At 29.3% G+C, this 22,997-nt stretch overlaps 2 protein-coding genes across 2 annotated transcripts; one reads left to right on the top strand and one right to left on the bottom strand.

Moving 5' to 3' along the window:
• Positions 1 to 1,932: 1,932 nt before the first annotated feature.
• hxk1 (hexokinase) lies at positions 1,933 to 7,062 on the top strand. Its single transcript, NM_001247028.2, has 9 exons — positions 1,933 to 2,328; positions 3,410 to 3,560; positions 3,647 to 3,829; positions 4,417 to 4,491; positions 4,588 to 4,743; positions 4,836 to 4,934; positions 5,034 to 5,164; positions 5,856 to 5,937; positions 6,505 to 7,062. Exons 1-9 carry the CDS (start codon positions 2,057 to 2,059, stop codon positions 6,850 to 6,852), a joined length of 1,497 nt encoding a protein of 498 aa, NP_001233957.1. The 5' UTR covers positions 1,933 to 2,056; the 3' UTR covers positions 6,853 to 7,062.
• Positions 7,063 to 7,438: 376 nt separating this feature from the next.
• IAA26 (auxin-responsive protein IAA26) lies at positions 7,439 to 9,570 on the bottom strand. The gene is made up of 5 exons (NM_001279159.1): positions 9,221 to 9,570; positions 8,132 to 8,406; positions 7,902 to 8,052; positions 7,549 to 7,613; positions 7,439 to 7,461 (listed from the first exon to the last, which is right to left on the bottom strand). The coding sequence occupies exons 1-5, from the start codon at positions 9,568 to 9,570 to the stop codon at positions 7,439 to 7,441; spliced, it is 864 nt and encodes a 287-aa protein (NP_001266088.1).
• Positions 9,571 to 22,997: the final 13,427 nt, after the last annotated feature.

Here is a 22,997-nt window from a genome sequence, read left to right as displayed (position 1 = left end):
AATAATAATTTTATTTCTAGTATCAGAAGTGTATAGTTCAAAAGTTGATGATATTGAATTTAGTAATCGTTTTCTATCTTAATACGATCTGAATTTGTAATGTTAATTTACACTTTCATATAATATATTGATGTATTCTTATTAAATATCAGTTTAGAAAATTGGTGTGTTTGTAAAATTCGTTTTTTAAAAATATAAGGAAAAAGTCATTTATTAATAGAAAAGTTTACAATAACATTTAATTTAGAAATAGTAATACTTCAAACATGTTGATAAATTAATTATCGGAAATTGTATTTATATCCTGTATTGGCGTATTCTTACAATCAACTTAAAAATTAATGTGCTTGTAAAATTAATTTTGATAAAATAAAAGAAAAAATTAAAAAAAGAGTTATACATTAATAAGAAAATTTACAAATAAATGTCTGTTAAACATCTAATTTATACTTCAAAAATGTTGATAAATTAATGATCGAAAATATATATATTTTTCTGTATTAATAATGTACACAACTCAAGGAAATAAATATCTAAAATATAAAAGTTAGCAACAAAGAAAGATATATGATGTGATATTTCTTCTATTGTCCTACCCATCCCAACAAAGTTGGGGAGAATGACGTTTTTGTATGTCTGTTCTTACATCAACATCTCACAAAATAAATCTTCTTAGGGAAAAAATAAAATTCGTTGATAAATAGGTATAAATTTGTTGTTCTCCACCATATATTATTAATTAAAAAAGTATAAAGATTTCATTTAGAAAATAGGTTAGTTCTTCCTACTTCTTTTGTTTTCGAATAATTCTAGGGTATTATTTCGTGTTGAAATTTAATAGATACATTATATATGAAATAAATAAATTTTTAATATCTTCTTATATTTAAAGGTTAAATTTAAAATAATCTTATCAAATATTTGTAAAATTTCTCAAAATCCATTTTCCTTAATTAGTTATTTTCCCTTATTCTCATTTTCTTATAACCATTCTTTAAACTTATTTAAAATAAATATAAATTAATTTAGATTTGAGAATTTTACCCTTCTTTATATTATTCTCTTCATATTAACAAATATCATATAAAAAAACTCATTTAACAAATATATTAAAAATGAATCAACACAAATATGTGTTTTTTTAATAAAAAACAAAGATAAATGTCTTCATTCAAGTTCTACCACAATTTTCACCAAATATTAACTCTTAGTCTCCATTTCACCTTTATCAGTTCACATAGATTTTTCCCCACAATAAACTATCATTTTTTCGATTACAATTTCTTCAAATAGGAGATAAAAATGAACTCCCCCAAAAGAGAAATTTGATTAGAACGATCAAATTTTGTTCTAGTTAAACATTTCTACGAGCAAATAATAAACATAATCCAACGAATAGAGATAAATCGTTGAAAATTAAATCTAAACTTTCATATATAAGGATAAAATTGCCAAATCTAAACGAACTTATACTTATTTTAAATATATATTTAAAGTATGATTACAATAAAATGGAAATAAGGGAGAAATACGTAATATCATAAATTACAGAGATAAAAGTATTATAAAGCGAAACTGAGAGGGTCTCTAAAATTATTTTTTTTTTTAAAAAAAAGCTAATCTAAACCCCTCCTAAAAAGAATTCAGTATAATCTTATCTATCTTAATTTTACCATGACTGAAAATTTGTTTCTCCCTCGAATGAAACAATTCATTTAAACATATAAGACTTTTTTTTGTTTTACCAACTACCAAACATAAGTACGAAGACTTTATTTTTGTCATTTTCTGTTTTAATATTAACTGTTAATTCAAAGCAAAATTATGAAAATGTAAATTTTGTAATAAATAGAGAGTAAATATATCCTTAATCCAATGTATAAATTTAACCTTAAATTTCCCCCTTTTTTCTCATTGAATTACTGAACTCTCCTTTGATCCGATCTCCTCTCTGTAATTTTTATTATTTCTCCTTAAAAAATCACAAATCTTTACTTTACTCATTTCATTTTTTTCTCAGTGGACCAACTTTTTGCCAACCTCAAATTCCGGCAAAATGAAGAAAGTGACGGTGGGAGTCGCCGTGGTTGGTGCAGCTGCGGTGTGTGCAGTGGCGGTGTTAATAGTGAATCACCGGATGCGGAAATCTAGTAAATGGGGTCGTGCTATGGCTATTCTTCGTGAATTTGAAGAAAAGTGTAAGACTCAAGATGCAAAGCTTAAGCAAGTTGCTGATGCTATGACTGTTGAGATGCACGCCGGACTTGCTTCTGAAGGCGGCAGTAAGCTCAAGATGCTTATCACTTATGTGGATAATCTACCCACTGGGTTAGTGTTCATTTTGACGTATTGCCTTTGTATCGATTGAAATCTGAACTGTTTTTTTTTTTTTAATTTGACCAAATTAGCGGTAATGGAATGTTTTTAGTGATGGGTGTCATTGGTAGAAAGGGAAAAAAATGATTTTTTTTATAGTAGAAATCTGAATCTTTCTTTGTTTTGATTTCTCAAAATGGTCACTGAACTGATAGTTATTATATAGGAAAGTTGCATTTCTTTGTTGATTTCAGTATTTTTCACCAAAAAAAGTGACTTTGTAAGACAATAATTGTAAGTTGAGTTTCAAAATTGAAGCTTAGATGCTCTACCATTTCAGCTGTTATAGATTTGGCTGCTGGGGTTTTAGGGACGTTAGTTGTGTGGAACCTGATTTGTCAAACTTAATTGAAGGTTAAATATGTTTAATCGAATATTTGAAGGATCAAAAGCTATTTTCGCTGATAAAAATTTCTCTACGATGATCTCAGATTAAGATGTAGGCATATTTTTATCAACGAATGTGCTAAAAAAACAGTCTTTCTCAATTTTGGTTCTGTTTCATATGGAAGTGTTGGGGAGTATTTAGATATCATTTCCATGAAATTGGGAAATTGGGAATTCTACTTTGATATTTGTATTTTCGTGTTTTCTACTGCTTTGTGTGTCCTCTGTGTTTTATTAAGCTATTGATGTACTTAGGACATTGAGAGAGCTGCAATACAGCACAGAGAAACTTTATAAGCGGTAACTGAGTTTTGCTCTCCAGTGTAAAAATTACTCCTCAAATTCCCCTGACGTCCCCTGGACATATCCTGAGTTGAAATTGATGTGCTGAGCATTGTCATTCCAATAAGCGATTGACGTAAATTTCTTTGCATTGGTTATGATGTGTGATTTGCAGCCATTGTTTCTATCCAGAATATCAGTATTACAGTGCTCTTTTAAACTGCCAAAAGAGTGTAAAGCCAAGTCGTGTTGTCAATCATATTTATTCAAGTGATTTGAAGTATTCTGTATGGTGGCTGGTTTAAGCCCATTATGAACTGAGAATGCGCTAAATGTTTGTTCCATCAATACCCTTTTAATTTAGTGATGAAGCTGGCGTCTTCTATGCGTTGGATCTTGGTGGAACAAATTTTCGAGTATTGCGAGTGCAATTGGGTGGAAAAGATGGTGGTATTATTCATCAAGAATTTGCTGAGGCATCAATTCCTCCAAGTTTGATGGTTGGGACTTCAGATGTAAGTACTTGACCTGTTGAGATGTTGTAGCCTGCTATATTGTTTTAACTTTTTTCTTTTGAACTCTAAAGTTGACATGATTTCAGGAACTTTTTGATTATATTGCGGCTGAGCTTGCAAAATTTGTTGCTGCGGAAGAGGAAAAATTTCATCAACCTCCTGGTAAGCAGAGAGAACTAGGTTTCACCTTCTCATTCCCAGTAATGCAGACTTCAATCAACTCCGGGAATATTATGCGGTGGACAAAAGGCTTCTCTATTGATGATGCGGTATGCATAGTTCTTGCTACTTTCTGTTTCCTGCTTATTGTAGTTCCTTGTAATTCTAGCCATCCACTCTCTGCAGCTTGTTTGTATTCTTTCCAATTTGATTTCAGATTATTTTCTACTAGTTCTGAAGATAACATATAGAGTGAATGGTTTGGTTATACTAATACTGAAACAGCCTGCTGATCTATATTTCAAAATGTGTTTGACCTAGACGCTAAAATATGTGTGGCCTGAAAGAATACTTTGATAGTAGAAATTTTAAGATTTAATCAGCATATATGGAAGCAGTGTTATTAAAGGTGCAGATAAGTGCTAAATGTTAGGTGCAACCTAAGTTTGGTGCTTCTCTCTGTAGATGATTCAATACAAGCACAATTAAGTTTTATATAAGATGAGAAGTAAAACTTCATTACTCCATCTGAATCAGAAAGTTCATAACATATGGTTCTTCCCATTTCATGTTTCACTTGACTGCAATTCCAGTTCCATAGCATTATATGAGTCTTTCTTTACTAAAATGGGAACTTGAAATGTGGTCTGCGTAAAATTCCAATGGATCTAAGTTTGTGCTAGTTGCTTGGACATAGGTTGGTCAAGATGTTGTTGGAGAACTCACAAAAGCTATGAAAAGAAAAGGTGTCGATATGCGTGTCTCAGCTCTGGTGAGTTTATGTGGTGCCATAGAAGTACTTATCAGAAAACATGTTAAGTACTGTTTAGTTGTAAAATATTGATTTTGATTAATGTTTTAATGAAAGGTGAATGATACCGTTGGAACGTTAGCTGGTGGTAAATATACGCAAAAGGATGTAGCTGTTGCTGTTATCTTAGGTACAGGGACCAATGCAGCTTATGTGGAACGGGTGCAGGCAATTCCAAAGTGGCATGGTCCTGTGCCAAAATCTGGTGAAATGGTTGGAATCTTTCAGTAGCTATTGATCTGCTTTTTTCTCTCACTCTCGGATACTGTTGATAGTTGCTAAATGCATCCTGTGTTTCTTTCTAGGTTATCAATATGGAATGGGGTAATTTTAGGTCATCCCATCTGCCGTTGACAGAGTATGATCATGCATTGGATAATGAGAGTTTAAATCCTGGTGAACAGGTGCTTGTTTGTCTATTTTTTATAACTTCTTGTTGTAGGCTTGCTTTATGTTATGATTACTTAGATGCACATGAGGAATATCTCCATTCGTCCTAACAGATATTTGAGAAGATGACTTCTGGCATGTACTTGGGAGAAATTTTACGCAGAGTTCTACTTAGGGTGGCTGAAGAAGCTGGCGTTTTTGGTGATGAGGTCCCTCCAAAGCTCAAGGAACCATTTGTGTTAAGGTACTTCTTAGTAACTTCAGAATTGCTGATGAATAATTTTATAATGCAAATTTGCTTTATTAACCACCTAAAAAGCGTATCCAAGGGTAGCCAATGGTGTGGGTTAGGAACCATGAAGTTTCTACAGAGTGAAAAACATTAGTTGACTCCTTCCATCTGTCCAAGCCTTTGTAGAATGCAGGTGGGAGGTAGCAAGTGTCTTATGGAATTAATCGAGGTGCATGCTAGCCCAGATACCTCGATTATTAAAAAAGAAAAACTTAAAAAACAGATTTTCATTAATTCTATGCATAGAGCTGAAGGTCTAATAAGATCAACAAGCATTGGCAAATCCTTTTTCACCTCTCTAATGGGCGATTGGCTTGAGTGTTGAACTTGTATATTTATTCTGTTTGTAATTAGATGAAAATCTTGCAAGTCAATATTAATTTCTCTCTGCAACATGTCTAGATAATAATGACTAAAGAGTGGAACATTGGCAGATTTAAGTTTAGAGGAAGCATATTTTATTTACGTCTGTTTCTTGATGATCAATCAGTACTAGATAATGAGATGGTATTTGCCTTTGGAAATACTTCATGTAATTGAATTTTAGTTTCTAATTCACTTGCATCACATGGTATTTGTCTTTTCTTGTCCATTTATCCACATTCAAACAGCACCTCTGATAAAAATGTTACACAATATGCAGGACACCTGATATGTCTGCTATGCATCATGACACATCCTCTGATCTGAAAGTGGTTGGTGAAAAGCTGAAGGATATTTTAGAGGTAAATATTGTTGCCTTTGGACTGTTACCAAGAAAACAAATGTTGCTATTCATCTATGTCTTTACACTGTAGAAAATATAACAAGGGCATCTTTTTGGTTTCCTCGTCGACTATGAGTACAACATATGCCATCTTTCCTTGTAGAGTAACTTCCAGGAGAAAATACGGTGAACAATATTACCTCTTCAATTCTGTCACTCTTTAAAACAAAGACTGAAAAAGTTGGAACAACAACAAAACGACATACACAGTATATGCAGCCTTACCCTACCTTGTGAAGGTTGAGAGGCTGTTTTCGATGTACCCAAAAACTGGATAATTTCTCTTGCTATGACCAAATCCCCTGTAATAGCCCCTAAGATGGCACCAAACAGTAAATCGATATACGTATACATCAAAATTATTCAACAAAAGACCCTAAATGATGATCAAATAGAATAACTGCAGGAAAAAAGAGACTGAAGTTGTTGATATTTTTTTCCATCAACAGTAGTATCTTTACTTCTTGATAGTTTATACACCCATCAACAGACATGAATTCACACTATCGTTTCTTCTGCCATTTAGATATCTAATACCTCCTTGAAGACGAGAAAACTAGTGGTTGAGCTGTGCAATATCGTTGCCACACGTGGGGCAAGACTTGCAGCTGCAGGTGTATTGGGCATCTTGAAAAAGATGGGAAGAGATACGCCTAAGCAGGGTGGTTCAGAAAGGACGGTTATAGCCATGGATGGCGGGTTGTATGAGCACTATACAGAATACAGGATGTGTTTAGAGAACTCTTTGAAGGACTTGCTGGGAGAGGAGTTAGCAACGAGCATCGTTTTTGTGCACTCCAATGATGGTTCTGGCATTGGTGCTGCTCTTCTTGCTGCCTCTCATTCAATGTACCTTGAAGATCAAGATGCTTAGGAGTGTGACAAAAGCCATATCTTGCTAGAGGGAACTACCTTTAGACTCCTCTCTAGCGTTTTCGGTATTTTCTCTCCTTTATGTACCATCAAAATGAAATTAATAATATCTCCAGCAGATACATTTAACTTTTATCTCTAGGAGAGTTTTCCTAAGAGTGCCTTCATAAACACACAATTTTCATGGATAAAGAGTCCTTTTACTACCTGACTGGATGATCTTCAATCATTTACTGAAACGTACAGAATTTTCATTTCAAGTCGTATGTGTGCATGTGAACACAACTTTATTCACCAAAACATAAAATTTTGCTATCATTGTCTGTGTTGTGTTTCATGTTTGAGATGGTTAATCACACCACTGGAACTATACTGAATGACGAAATTCTACTCAACTGTAGCACAAACAATCATAATAATTATTTTGCCTTTTTCAAAAACACAAATATTAGAAGCAATATTCATAATTTACATCCATATTTTTTGCTTTTGCAACTACACTTGAACAATTAAAAAACTTCAAATTCCATACAAAACAAGTCACTCTCTTCTCTCAAGATCTGTTGGCTCTACATCTTGTTAGCTCATTAGGTCAGCTGCTTAGTTGCACCTGAAACAAGCAAATCAAAAGTGTACCAATTTTAGTTCCCAAGCAGAAGTTTAAACAAATCAAACAGAGTAACAATTTGGCACTCACGAGTAAGTGTAGAGAGTTCAGAGCTTTTCAACACACGCAGCCTTTTCACAGTAGACACAAACATGCTGAAAAATATCAAACGTTAAACAATTAGAAACGAACCGATGAAAGTTACTACAGCCATTAATCTTCAAATAGTGTGTTGTAACAATTTTTTTTGTTGTTGGCTTTTTTAGCTTACTGACAATAAACACTAAATCGTACACATGATCTTTGTCCTATGTACTAGTTTAGTTAAAGAGAATAAGAAAAATGTGATCCAAATATAAAGAGAACATTAAGATATGCTAATAATGTGAGAATATTAAAAGGGAAAAACAAGTAGTATCAGATCCATAGATAGAGATGCTTACTGCCAAGGGACATCCCCAACAAGCATCCTGTCACCTTCATTATCCTCATATACAAGAGTATATTCCCCACTTCCATCCAATAAACCACTTATCGCTTTCTCCTCGTCTTCCTTCTTCTCATTATTCCCACCAGCAGATGAATCATTTTGAGCTAATTCGCAAAACAAAGTTAGAATTTTTAAGTTAAGAGAAGCGCTTAACGACGAGGGTAAAGGGATAAAGTAACTAACCAGCAACAAGTCCTCTAAAAAGTTGATCAACAGCAGAAGAGAGTTTGTGATAGCTGTCATAAGCTTTGAGATCTACTTTCCTTCCAATAGGAATACCATCCATGTTGATCTTTACAAATAATCCCTTCTGACAAATTTCCATTGGTTTTTTGTTGGCACTCTTATTTGGGACCACATTTTGTGTCTCACTTGCAGATTTCACAGAGCTGCTACTTGCAAGATTCTTCCTAAAGGAACGAATTGGAGGCCAACCTACAACTGGTGCTGGTGCAGTCCTATTTATTTTATTTTATTTTTTCAAAGTTAGTTCAGTATATAATAATAATAATAATCCCCCACCAACTTTAAATTATAGCCGAAAGCAAAAATTTAAACAACAGCTAAGACAGGGCATAAAAAATCACCTTTATATTTTGGTTTACTTGGATTATCACGATTCAAATTTTGAGATTAAATTAATCTCCCATGTTTTGTTAAAGGTGTTAACTAAAATCATTATGAGATAAAGATTATAATCAGGGTTTAATGAAGTAATTGTTCATAAGTAAAGTTGATATTTCATACTTGAGATTTAGAATGATAACTTGCTACTACCATATATTTATTTATTCATATTAATAATTCGCGACGTCCAAGCCAGTTTGAGGACTCATTATTGCGTCAACACATTTCATTAACCACACACTAGTGATAAATTTTTAATAGTCTTTCACGCAATTACTGTATATAACTTGAATCCGTGAAACTATGCTGAAATAAGGAACGAATATCCAGAATTTCGGGTTAATCAAAAGTTGTGTACACGAAAAGGATATATTAACAAACAAAAGAAACACGGCTCTATTATATTATGATTCAACAAATAATAGCACAAGAATAGCTAGGCACGACGGAATTAAAACTGTATGATTGACTAATACAACAAAACAAAATATCATGTTAACTTTAGAATGTAATGGAAAATAATGCTTTGCGAAATCACATTACACTAGAAAATACTAAGATGAAAGAAAGCATTCGTTGCATGGACCACAGCAGTGAATATCCTCTGTCATAAAAAATCAAATAAGAGGCAAAAAGCTGAGTTACCTTTTCTGAGCGCTGTTCTGCACAGTAGCTGTTTGTGAAAATGCTTTTTTCTTTTCTGTGCTCTGCAAATCTGCTGTTTTTGTGCAAACTGATTCCTGTACCCTCTGGCTTTGCTTCTGTGCCGTTGATTGAAGCTGAAGAAATGATGAAAAATTTTGGGCATGATTATCCCTGTTGTTACCCTTTGTTGTTGACATGTAACTAAAAGGATAAAACGACTCATCCTTCTCACCACATGACCAATCTCCATTTGGAGGACCAAGCCTTAACTCAAGCTTTTTTTCCTCAGAATTTCCATGATTTATTTCTTCTCCTCTTTGCATAAGCCATTTTTGTGAATAACCTTCCATTTTTTGTTTATGATAAACTTGTTATACCTTGAATCCAGATTGCCTTGAAAATTACTTTGTGACAAAGTCAACTAACAATTTGATGAGTTTCAAGGGCAATAATACTATAAAGATATATGAGAGTTAAATAATGGAGTAGAAGGAAGCTAGAAAAAAATAAAAAGATGGAGAGTTATGTCTATGTATATAGGGAGGAGATTCTCTTCAGTCCCTTAAAACAGCAAAACGGAATTGGAGCATAACGCACGCAACCACTAATATATTTGTTTTTATTTATTTATTTTTTTGGTTCAATAAGCAAAGCGTGCTGTGCTGACCACCCTTTTTCTACTTTTCTGACTCAATGCTACAGTAAACCTAATAACATTATAGACTTATTAACACACTTCCCTAAACATCCTAATTACTTGCTTTTTTACTTAATAATGTATTTTATATGGAGTAGAAAACAAATTCTCTTCTGTAAACATGCACAAAGTCAAGTGAAGTGTGAATAGTGGTTGCTTCTAACAATGAAAATGAAAGTTTTTAAACGATTTATAGCAATGTTTAAGTAAAGTAAAATAAGATTAGATAGTGACTTCAACCCTTAAATTAGGGAGGTTAAGCCTAATTATTACCAAACCCCGCTTATTATATATAATGCTACGGAGTATTATATTTTATGAATTTACGTCAAATAATATAAAGAATTCTTTACACTATCCATTGATATATATACAATGTCAGTCCTTTTTCGATAAACTATGTAAATTATTTACATATTTAGCATATAAAAATAATACAAGTGAAATAAGATTTTTTAAGTTTAAATTTTCTTACCTACGAAATTGTCTTTTTTTAAAGAGCAAGACTTTTAATGTGAATTTCTAAAAATGAGACACCAAATAAAAAATTAATCTAGATAATGTTAAAATGCTCCAAAAATCCACAATAGGCTACAAGTCAAACATACTAACAAAAGTCATCATAATAATTCTATCTTTACAATCCTTCTTAATTTGGTGTAATATTTTAGGTTGTAATGCCACTATATATTTCTTTAATTTGTAAAGTAATTAATTAATTAAACTCCTGGTGTATTGTTTGTACTAGAGAAAGAGACAGAAACAGAGGAGGATTTGCATGATCCGTGTTTTGGCAGTGTAATTAAAAAAAAACATGCACATCCCATGATTTTGTCCACTTCCTTATTTGATTCTATTCTTACTGTACACACGCTACCTAAAGCCTTTTTGTTTTTTTTAACCCTCCCAAGGACCACTCGTTCCAAATAACTTAACATTAACTTTAAATTACGATAATCAATTCAATATAATCTCAGTTTCAGGTAAGATATACATAGTCGATAAAATAATGTAACACTCCTTTTTTTGTGTATGCTTGGGATTGACAATGTGAATAAAGATCATAATGTAACTTCTATGATAATCGCCATTAATTAAATCGACTCTTTCTTTTGTGAATAGCAAATTGTTGTTAGTCCAATTAGTAGGTAGTTTTATTTTATTATTGTCTCCTATAAAGTCAAGCATTTTACCGTCCGTGTGTCAAATGCTTGTTTACTTTCTCTAATTTCAGTTTAAATTTGACATTAGTAGTAATTAAACAATAGGATAGAGTAATAAAGCTCCACGTCACACCTTTGAATTTAGAGTAATTTTAGGTACCTCACGTGTGGGTATGGCCTGGCTTCTAAGTTCAATGGCAACAAGCCTACCTGCTTTGGTCTAAACATTTGAAAATGAAATGTATGTATGTCTCAATGTACTAATTAATTAATTTTATTGGTCAAGCATGGAATTGTGAACTTGTAGCAATTGTTGGTGACATTTTGGTCGTGTTTTTCTTCATGAGCCTACAATTAATGTGTCTCGTCATATCACCCCCTTAAAGTCGAATGGTAAGTATACCAAATTGACATGACAAATTTTATACCATAATCACATAAAAATACTAACATATTAAAGTTGGGATTAATTCATTATTGATATAGCTTGAAATTTTAGAGGAAGTGCTATGAATATCACTCGAAAACTGAAAAATACACTAGTTTGATCATGTATCAACATATTAAAACAAGTAATAAGAATTTAAATATATAAATGAACATACCATATAAGATGTCAATAAAATGTAAGGGTTATTAAATACATAAACATATCCTTTAGTTTGGATTCAACTGACATAGATGTCATTCAACTTTTAATATGTACAAGTAGACAGTTAATTTTGAATAGGGTTGAATAAATAGACATATTCATTCTACATGACGTTCTACTTAAATTATGTCTCGTAAAATATATATATATATATATATATATATATATACTTATTTAATTTTATACAAATTTAAGTTTTAATTCGTACGCGTTCAAAATCGAATCATAATTTTTGATGATGCATGTGTTAGTGAGAAGAAGGTTAGGGATGTTGTTTTTGGGGATTTGTAAGAAAAGAGGATTCTGTCTGTGTCTGTGATATTTGGATACTGAACAACGCCATCTCTACTTTTCTCGTACTCCACATTCACAATGAAACTTACTACTACATATTTTATTATTATTATATAGATCGACTAGTCTGTGGTTTCGACGCTATCTTTTGTTGCTTCCGACCATGAAACACGCTCAACACCTTTTAATGCCTTTTATCATATCTAGCGACGAAGTCAGCCTTATATAATTTAATTAACCCCCTCTTCTTTTCGAGTCGTCTCAATGTGAAAGTATCTCGTTCATTAAAGACATAAGTTGATGATATCTACAACTCGATTCAATTTTAAATTTTTTAAAACTTGTAAAGTCTTATAATTATATTTTACAAACTAATGAAGTCAATTTTGAGTCAATCAATATGATGAAATAAAATAAAATCTCAATCAACTTATGTCATTTGTAAAGAAATGCAATATAAGAATTTACAAAATATATTCTTCTTCTTAAAAATATATCAAATAATTATTTTTTTTTAAAAACCTAGTAAGATAATATAGTTTTAAAAAGTATGAAACTTTTTTCCCTTTCTCAAATTAATGAAGAATCTACGGGAGTTCTTTCTACACATTTCCTCAATTTCAATTTAATTTTCTTATTATTTTTTATTTTTAATTTTTTATCAATGTAGTTATCATGATCCATTGAAATTTAACCCTTTATCATTTTGATTCGTTAGAAAAACTATTTCGACTCATTTAACATGACTTTGGTTTATCTAAGAGATTAAAACTAAAATATTTAAAAATGACTTTACTTTTTAAAAATTTATATCAAATTAACATCAGATAAATAAATTAAAACGATACGAATGAGAGGAGAAATGTGAATGATTCAATGTGATGGGTTAAGTGGGTAGGGGGAAGGGGAGCAAGGCGTGATGTTAGGGTCAAATCAAAGATAGCATTGGAGGGCCCTCTTTTTTAGTCCTACATGTAATCATACTTATAGTTTGTTCCTCACAAATGGAATTTTTATTGCAAGTTAGACATGGCGCATTATATATTTTAAATTAATTAATTATTCATAAATTTCTATCATATTATTTATATTCTAATTTCACCAAATATATATTACCCGGTCCACTACTAACCATGATTTAGCTTCTCCTTTTTCTTTTTTCGAAGAAGACGATGATTTAATGTATACTGTTAATTACCTAATAATATTATGACCTTCCTAAAAACAATAAAACCAAATAATTATTTCGTGCTTGATATAATTTTTTCTATTTTAAGTGAGTCATATTCGGTATGATTATACTTTAGGTAAAATATAGAAACAATGCCTTCTTCTATCCATGAATTCAGCTGCAACTATTAAAGAACATTGTTCTTTTTGCTAAAATTAAATTATTTTTTATTATATAAATATGTCACTTTTTCCCCCCTTGTTGATAAGTTTTAAGGGAAGTCCTTTTTCTAATTAGAACGGAAAACATCTTTATGAGGAATACCAATTTTATTAATTAAAATGGAAAGATATGACATATAATTGTTACACGTCAACATACCAAAGTAACAACTTTTATATATCCTTTAATTATACTTTAAAGTGGTGTGGCCAATCATATCATATGCTTTCATGCTTAAAGACTAATTGACCAATTATATAATACTTCCTTACAAAGGTTAAATTTAAATATTTAATTAGCGGTGAGAAACATAATGACACATCAACCTAAGATCTTAAATTTGAAAAAAATATATAACTTAAAATATTAATTAAAATTATGTAATTTAATTTTTGAAAGAAAAAAAAAGTACATTCAATAATGAGTCTGTTACCATCAAAGAATGTGATGTAGTGAATGAGATTTTTCCTTCATTAACAAGAGATGTTAAATTTGAAACCGTAACACTCTCGATAGAAAACAAATCTTTTTGAATGGGACCCCATACGACAAGAATCTAAAATAATCAGGCTTAACTATTATATCGAGCCAAAAAAAAAAAAGAAAGAAGGCTGCGGGTGAGTTGCCGACTGTTGTTTCTTTAGTAGAAGCAAAAATATTTTGGCCACGTTTTCCAAATAATTAATGAGACTATACATTATATTTGGAGAATATGAAAAGAGAAGCCCCATAACTTTTGTAGCACTTCATTCATAGTAATATAATTGGTGTGGGGAACACATTTGGCCCTTAAATCTTATTTCTTCATAAAAGTTTGTGGTAGACCCCATCTACTCTTGATGTTTACATATGTTGATCTATCCATTTCACACTAGCAATATTTTCACTATTTTGGATTTAATGCTCTTATTTTCCACTAATTTGAATCATATCAAAGTCAAATATGGTGCAATATTTTCCTTAGATATTGTTAAATAATGATTTTAATAACTTTAAAATTTTATAATTAAGTAATACACTTAATCTATAATTAATTAATTGTTACGTGTACTTTTGATTTCTTTTTACTATAAATCTTCACAAATTTAATAAATTATTGATGTGTTAGGTATTATTTTTATTGTTACCCCATTTAAAGGTAATATAGCTCTAAAATAGTTAATATATCATATATATATGTTCCTTATAAAGATACTAAAAATATAATATTTTACTAATTAAAGGTTAGACATGCTTATCTTAAATATTAGCAGGATGAAAATCAAAGATTAATCATATTCCTTTTAATAAAAAGTGTTAACGTTTTAAGAAGAAGAAAAAAAGAAATTTAACGTTTCAGCTATAAATTAATTATGCGAATTTAAATTAATCGAATAGATTGTTATTTGAAGATAACGATAAACAGAATTACCTTTTTATATATATAACAGATATTGAAATTTATTATATCTTCAACTCTTTTAATAAAATTTTCCAATTCGTCAATGATGTGATGCATTCACTCAACTAAAGCCTTAAGAGTCGGATGAACACTAATTACTTTTTTTTCTTCACTTCACTTATTGGCCTCCAAAAACTCCATCACTATCCCTAAAAGATACTAATAAATAAAAGAGATGTCAAATAATAATAATAATAATATTCGATATGTCCCTTCCCTTTTCTTTCTTCTTTTTTCACGTTTTTATGTCATATGCTGCACTCCATTTTTTTAATAAAATATATAAAATAAAAATCTACAGCATTTTCCCACCACAAGCTACTCGTTTTCCCTTTTCCGAGTGGCATATTGCTCTACTTTAAAAAAAAATAAAAATAGTGTTCGATAGTAAAATTAGATTATTTCGAATTCGTAGATATATATTATTTCGTTGCCTTATAAAAACATCATTAATAGCGAAGAGGTCATTATCAAGTATAGCTGTAACGTTTTTGTTGACCCGACCCACCTTATATACCTTTCTATCAACAATGGTCGGAACTCGAAAGTGTAGTCTTCTTCAATTGACACTTTCAAAACTATATTTATTTATATATATGACAGCCACTTTTTTTATGATTCTTTTTTTTTTTAATTATTTCATGCTTATCTGGACGGAGGAGGGCCATACTGTCATATTATAAAGTGTTAAATTTTACCACATGAAAAAAATATTCTGACGTAAATTTGAATAGATTGAAAAGAAAAAATTATAATACAAACAAAGTGTCAATCACTCAATTGGGACAAAACTAAATCATTGTAATAAAAATTAGGAGATATATAGTCCAAATATAAATTTATGAAGGACTTGTCATTTGTTGTTAAATTTAAAATGTATTGGGTGTATAGTAAAAATTAATGGAAAATTGAGGGAAAATAGAGAGAGAAATTTTTACCTGTTGTTTAAAAAAGTTTGAAAGAGGAAACTCTTTCGCAGTCGTCGCTTGGCTTCAATTTTGAAAAATGATCAAGAAATTATTCTTTTGACAAATTTTATTATAATTAAATTAAATGATCAAAATATTTTAATTATTTATCTGCAATGATCCGATTCAACTCGAATTCCTATTTAAAATATTTTTCCCGTTTATTTGAGTTTTCCATCATTAGAGATGACTTTTCTTAAATGTTATAACTTTCAGGAACATGAACCATGACCATTTGAACGGTTATCAACTTTTATGAATGATCGTGTGGGTTTTTACAACTTACAACTGTTCGAAATCAGTGCTTCTTAACTATAAATACACGTGAATCCTCAGGCTTTTTGCTTACGAATTTTTTGAATTTCTTCTGCAAAAATTCATCATTCGTGTATTTTATTACCGTTAAGTGGCTCGCTGACACCATTACTTTTGATATCATTACACTAGTGAATAGGATCTTCTATCCTCTGAGGATATATTCCAATTCAAAACTCAAATTCTAAAGGAGGATAATTTGCTCAACGGGACAGTGTGCATTCAGTAAACTCATTTTTCTTACTTTTCTGTTTCATACTATTTTCTGTTAATTAATTTATGTTCTTCCGTGCATGATTTAAACTTTGAAATTTTCTATTTCTGTAAAATTTTGTTATCAATAATATTAGTTTAGAATACAGATTGCATAACAAAATATTAAATTTCTAAACATATCTTATTTTAATCCATTTAAATTTAACTCAAATCGTCTATTTAACGTCCCTAATCATATCTTTGAAGGGAGTGGACAGAGTTATGTATCAATTTGTTTATTTTAGAGAGTATTATTATGAGAAAGAGAAGGAGATTCATTGTATATGCCAAAGTCCGCCTTAAAGAAATAGAAAGGATAATCTTAGAGGAAGGATGGATGAATGAATCAAATCTAATTTCTTCAACTGAATAGTATTATAATATAATTAATGGTGTTATTGGTTATGATTAGCAGAGCTAATGACGCATCTGTACGTTCCTTTTTATTCTGATCATGACTTGTGCTTTAGTGGCCCCTAATTAACAAACTTTAAATCAAGATTACACTTAATTAAATCATCACGCCGTATCTAGCTTTTTAAACACCTCATCTCGCTAAATCCCATGCTATTATAATACCACTTTCCACATCTCCAAAGTTATGCATAATTGCGATACGTATTAGATGACTCGAATATTATTATCGTATGATAATTAAAAAACAAAAATTTACTATGAACAAGTATCGTATGTAGCTGTAAAATTCATTGTTAATTTTATTTAGATATCGATTATCAAAAACCGTCAACTACCAACAATTTAACAACATATTATAGCCGTAGTTAATTTTAATTTCTATTTATTTATTTTTGCAGGGTATTGATTGTGTTAGTATGATTTTTTTTAAATTATTATTATTATCATATACCACTTTTATTTTTCGTTGAGATCATCAAGTACTTTTTATAAGAACAATATCGTTTGGAAATTCGAATACTTAGCTAGAGGAGTAGCCATTATGAGATTATTCGATTTCAAAAGAAGAAGAATTGTCGTTTAGTTCATTTAATTTGGAGAATAAATATGGTAAAGAGTTGTTAATAAGAACCAGGACCACAATTGATTCTTCTCTGTACTTAATTCTATTTTTCCTCCATTAAAATATATGATACAGTGAATTAGATTATTTTTTTCTCCGTTAAATCTTGTTTGAGGAAAATTTTATATTCATGAAAAACGCTTCCAGCCTTAAAACCAATTAAATAAAATTAAAAAAAAATCATGTGAACTTTTATAACAACTACCCACCAAGACAAGATATATCCTTTAATCAACGATGCTCTTAATTACTTCATCATTATTTAATTCTAATGATATATAGATAGAGCAGAATATGTTGACTGATAGGTATAGAATAGAATAGCAGTTGTAGTTTTCATTGAAATTTTTACTTTTTATGGTAAAGGAAACATTAAATTGAAATGGAAAATTAAAATATCTCTAAGAAAAAGATGTGATACTGAAGAGATTAATGGATAAGGTCTGATATACTGGATTGAAATTTATAAATTCTTAATTTATTATTGAATTTGTTTCTCGTTTATAGTTAATAAACTTATAATTAAATATTTTTTATATATATATATATTTAATATAAATAGATTTTTTATTTTTTTTTATTAAATTGGTTCAAACATTCACAAATAAGATGTGATTGCATATATTGATTTATTTGAGATGAACAGCTAAATTTGGTTTATATCAACTTCAAAGGCTCCCCACCCACCAATTAATCCATACACACATTTGACAGAAAATTCTAAGTCTTCGAGTGCATAATCAAATTTAAAATTTAAATTTTCACTTCTAAATATAAATACACTCATATTTATTAAAACTTTAGTGGTAATTTATCAGGCATGTGTTGATATTATTCAACCCAGTTGAACCAATTGTACAAAGGCTATATTCGTCTCCATTAAATATTTACATAAAATAATGTGAATATATGTTAAAGCTAATCATAGTTAAGTGTTAAAAAATTATATACAAATATATTATATATATTGGCTTAGTATGAACATCGAGCGAGAGTAAGTTCGAACCTCGGTCTCTCTTTTAAGGCATGCAAAACTATAGTATAGACCCCAACTACCCATATCCTCACAACTTGCACTAAATACTTTCAAGTTAGCTTCCTATATGGCCACCCAATTATGATGTTTTGATTTTTTTTTGGTGTAAACTTCTCCTCTTAAGTGTAAAAGTGTAAAAAAAATCATTGTTTTTTCTCTTTTATGACACAAAGTTTCAAACCAAGGCCACTTGATAGAAAGCTCTAAACGTTTGCTTTAATTCTCTAACACTAGACTTTGGTTAAAAAGGGAAAATTAGACACAACAATTTTAGACCTTTCAAATTGTCTACTTGTGTTGGTAGGTTGATTGGGTAGCCACGTTTTGAACTCTTAAACCTTTCCGTAATACTACTCTATTTTTCAATTTATTCGTCTGATTTTTGACTTGATACAGAATCTAAGAGAATCTTTAACATATAGGGTTTAAAAGTTAAACAAAAGAAAATAATCATACAAATAAATTGAAACTAATGAAATAAATACGGTGATATGTCATTTCTAACTAGACTTAGACAAATATTATATGAATTACGTGCATGTATAGTTCCAATTTTAACTTGCACGACTCTTTTAATAAGGTCCCACTATGTTCCCTTTAGGAAATTAAATTCAAAGTTAATTCATATTCCACATTAAAAAAAATAAAAATAATAATAATTATTATTATTCAACACATGCGGCCGCCGGCGTCAAACGGACATCATGCTCAGGTCATTGTAACTTATAAAAACAGACTATCCAGGCCCAATGTTTGTTCCACAAAAAGCCCATACTGTGGCCCAATTTAAAAGTTGAATGTGGGCCTAAATAGTTGTTAAGTCTAAGTTCATGGAATACTCCCAGCCTAACTAATTTGATTTTTGATATTCAATTTGACCATAAAAACAATATTTTATTTTGATCAATCAATGTCCAAGAAAACAATATGCTATTTTTTCTTTTGAAGGGAAATTCTTTGGAATAATTTAGGTCGCTTAGTATCTGAGATGGGATAAGTAAGAATATCATATGGTTTTAGAATAATACATGAATTATATTGTTCTACCTCATTTGGTTGCTCAAGATCTTGATTCTCAGTTATACTAAATTATACAAAATTTATGTTTTTAAAATAGATAGGTTGAAGTTTGTTGGGTTTTGTTTCATACAAACTCCAGACGAATAAAATGAGTCAAAAATATCAACATATAGCTTTTTTTGATGAGCTTCAAATTTTAACAAACTTCAAAATGACATCTCCAAGAACCACAATTATCAATTTGAAAAAAACAAAAACAAATCATATATACCTATCTCGAGTTTTCAAGCTTTATAAAAACCCAATAATGAAGTTTTAGTTTCTTTTTTAAATTTTAACTCACTCAACTATGTTTAAATTTGTGATGATATACATGAATATAACTTTTTTTCAATTTCAAAGCATATAAAAATATACAAATCATAATCACAAACAAAAAAATTAACTATAAAATAGATTAAGTAGGATAAGATATAAAAATATAGGCTAATCTTGTTTATAAGGTTGGGCAATTGATTAGAACATAAAATTTTCAAACTTAACTCATTATTCAATAGGTAAAATCTCATGCCAAAAGTAAAATTGGGTCAACAAAATTAGAGTAGTATAAATTGGGCTCTTCTTTTAGGGCCTAAGATAGCAAAAATACTTCAATTAGTACCAAAGGCTGAAGATTTTCAATATATAGACACTTATTTATGTTATAGATCGGGAGGTTTTTTTCGCGCATTATACTCAATAAATCAATTATTGTACTTTTTTCGATTCACCTAAAGTGCACGAATAATTCCTACCACTTAGCCTAAAGTAGGAAACTTTGTAATGTAATTTAATTCAACTCGATTTAGTTTACATATAATTATGATTAAAGAAATTATGTTATTAAATGAAGAGCAACGTGGGGGCCTAGTGCACAAGGAGACAACAATTTAAATCTGGGAACAAATGTGACTTTAAGGCATAATTTTTTTTTAAAGACAAACTGCACTGTCTGAGTAATTTGATTGGACTTGTGATTATATTAAATTAAAATTGATCTCATAAAGTTGAACTCCTTTATTAAACAAAAAGAACTTTATTCAATCCTTCTCTTCCTTAATTGTAGTAGCACATACAGCTAATAAAGCATAATTTATTATTTAATAATAATTAATAGAAGTAATATAATAATAAATGTTTTTATTTGTCTGTGGCCCACATGTATGGAAATGGGCTTCCATCAAATACTCACATGCACCAGACGTGGGCTTTAAGGCCCACATTTTTATTTAGCCTTTCTCCCGACCATTTTCTCTGTTTAATAATAGTTGTTCATTATCGACTTACAATATTTATTAAGAAAACAAATAATAGGGATAATATTACTATATTATGCTTTAACTTATTAAATTTAATACTTTAAGAAATTTGTTAGATGATTAATAATATTTAATAGCAAGAATAAAATAGACACGAAAAGTAAATTATCTCTTGATTTTCTAAATTGAATAACTATTGTTGGACGGATTTAGTATTATATATACATATATTTTATTTGTCGCTTTTTAGTTGTTACGATTTCATTTTTTAGAGTCAAACGATATGAAACTTGATTGATATTTCAAGATATGTTTTTTTTACATTAATATCAACAATGTTAGCAATTTATAATACTTTTTAATATAATTTTTAAATAATTAAAATTTTATTTTAATTATTAAAATTAATAAATTTAACTTTAATAATTAATTAATTAATTTGACTTTTAAAAAATATCACAAGTCAATTGAAAAGAGACGGTGGAAGTACGTGTTTTCAAAGTAATTGACAATTTGTTGTATCATTAATTAAGAATAGAAAAATGAGATGGAAATTCTTGCTCAACTACCCTAACTACGTGCCTATTATTTTTTAATTTACGATCTCTGTCTCTATTTAGTTGTCTATTTTAAAAATAATACACCTATTAAGATAATAATATTAGCATGATAAAGTTAAAATTTTACCCTTATTAATTATAGTTTAAAAATGATGAATTAAAACTTAGAAATTTTAAAAAAAATTAAATGAAGGTATAATAGGAATTTTTTTTAATCTTACTTAATTTGTTAAAATAAATAAGTAAATAGAGACGAGGGAGAGTAATAATTTATGTGATAAAGTTACTATATATGGAGCATGGACCATATCCCTTACTAATTAAGTTATTATCTTCTTCTCTATTTAGCATTTCAATTTTCTCCATTTAACATGAATTGTAATGTTCTAGTCCAAGACAGTACCACAACATATTGAAAGCTCTCTAATTGAAATATCTTATTAATTAAGCATTTAATTACGTAATTTTATCTCATGGTTTGCAATTTAAAAATGAAATTAACGTCCGAATAATGATGATTTTTCATTTTTTAAATATAAAAATTGAATCATAAGTTTATATTTTATAAAAAAATAAATAAATTATATGTATTTACGGGAAATCAAAAAAGTGATAGAAATATAATGTTATTTTTGTGCGGAACTAGATTAATAAATATTTCATTTTTATTAGAATTAATTTGTGATGTGTATTGTACTTCTGTTGTTAACTTTTGCTTTTTAGGTAAGATGAAATTTTTTATTCCTGTCTCATTTTATATTTGTCTTACTAACTTAAAGTTTAAAAATATAATTATTTTTAATAACATTAAAAATAAAAATAGGTACAATATATTTAAAAATAAAAATAAATTTTAAATAGAAGTAACTTAGTAAATGTAAAAAATGTAAGAATATAAAACTTATATGCTAAAACAGCTTTATTGCATTTATTGTGACTTAAAATAAATGTAGTATTAAATCATGTGGTAGCTGATGTGACCATTTGCGTTGTTTGTTTGCTAATTTTACAACTGCTCCATTATTTCGATTCGTCAAGCAACCAACAAATAATCTCAAAGTGAAACCAAAATTAGAAAAAAAAAATTATTATAATTTCATACATAATAATTAAATTTTAATTATTAAGTTCATAATTAATTATAAATTTTGCTCCTAATCATCATGTAATATAAAAAGTAAAATTTGGAAATCAATTGTTGCATGATGAATTACTTGAATGCACATTATGATAAGTGAAAAGACAAAAAAGAAAAGAAACTTGTTTACATGATTACTAATTTATTTATTACTTTCTCCGTCTCTAATAATTTGTTAATTTTTTCTTTTATAATTCTTTATAATTTTTGTTATTTTGATAAATTAATAAAGTATATTTTTTTATCTTTAGTTAAACAATTAATTTATTATGTCAGTACTAATTCTTTTAATAAAATATATTGATTTAACAATAATTAAATAATTAATAATAAAAGGATATAAAAGCTAAAGAACAAAGGGGAAAAGTGGAAGAAAATAAAATACGTATATGCGCCTTACTAATTTTACAGCTGTATTTCACGTGTGGCTCTATTTCCCTATCCGTGTATGATTATCGCATTCATTCTAATTTATATGATATTTTTATATTTAATAATTCAATTTTAA

Source organism: Solanum lycopersicum, chromosome 3, assembly GCF_036512215.1.
Source record: "Solanum lycopersicum chromosome 3, SLM_r2.1".
In the NCBI taxonomy this organism is placed as follows: domain Eukaryota; kingdom Viridiplantae; phylum Streptophyta; class Magnoliopsida; order Solanales; family Solanaceae; genus Solanum; species Solanum lycopersicum.
This window is presented reverse-complemented; position numbering and strand designations above follow the sequence as displayed.

What these genes read in the sequence shown, in the direction of transcription:
- IAA26 (NM_001279159.1), bottom strand. Translation starts at nt 9,570, where the DNA reads ATGGAAGGTTATTCACAAAAATGGCTTATGCAAAGAGGAGAAGAAATA. An exon ending in TTTTAGAGGACTTGTTGCTG is followed by an intron (nt 8,053 to 8,131) that starts GTTAGTTACTTT and finishes TTTGCGAATTAG; the next exon opens with CTCAAAATGATTCATCTGCT. An exon ending in GTTGGGGATGTCCCTTGGCA is followed by an intron (nt 7,614 to 7,901) that starts GTAAGCATCTCT and finishes GATATTTTTCAG; the next exon opens with CATGTTTGTGTCTACTGTGA.
- hxk1 (NM_001247028.2), top strand. Translation starts at nt 2,057, where the DNA reads ATGAAGAAAGTGACGGTGGGAGTCGCCGTGGTTGGTGCAGCTGCGGTG. An exon ending in GCTTCTCTATTGATGATGCG is followed by an intron (nt 3,830 to 4,416) that starts GTATGCATAGTT and finishes GCTTGGACATAG; the next exon opens with GTTGGTCAAGATGTTGTTGG. An exon ending in GTTTAAATCCTGGTGAACAG is followed by an intron (nt 4,935 to 5,033) that starts GTGCTTGTTTGT and finishes TCGTCCTAACAG; the next exon opens with ATATTTGAGAAGATGACTTC.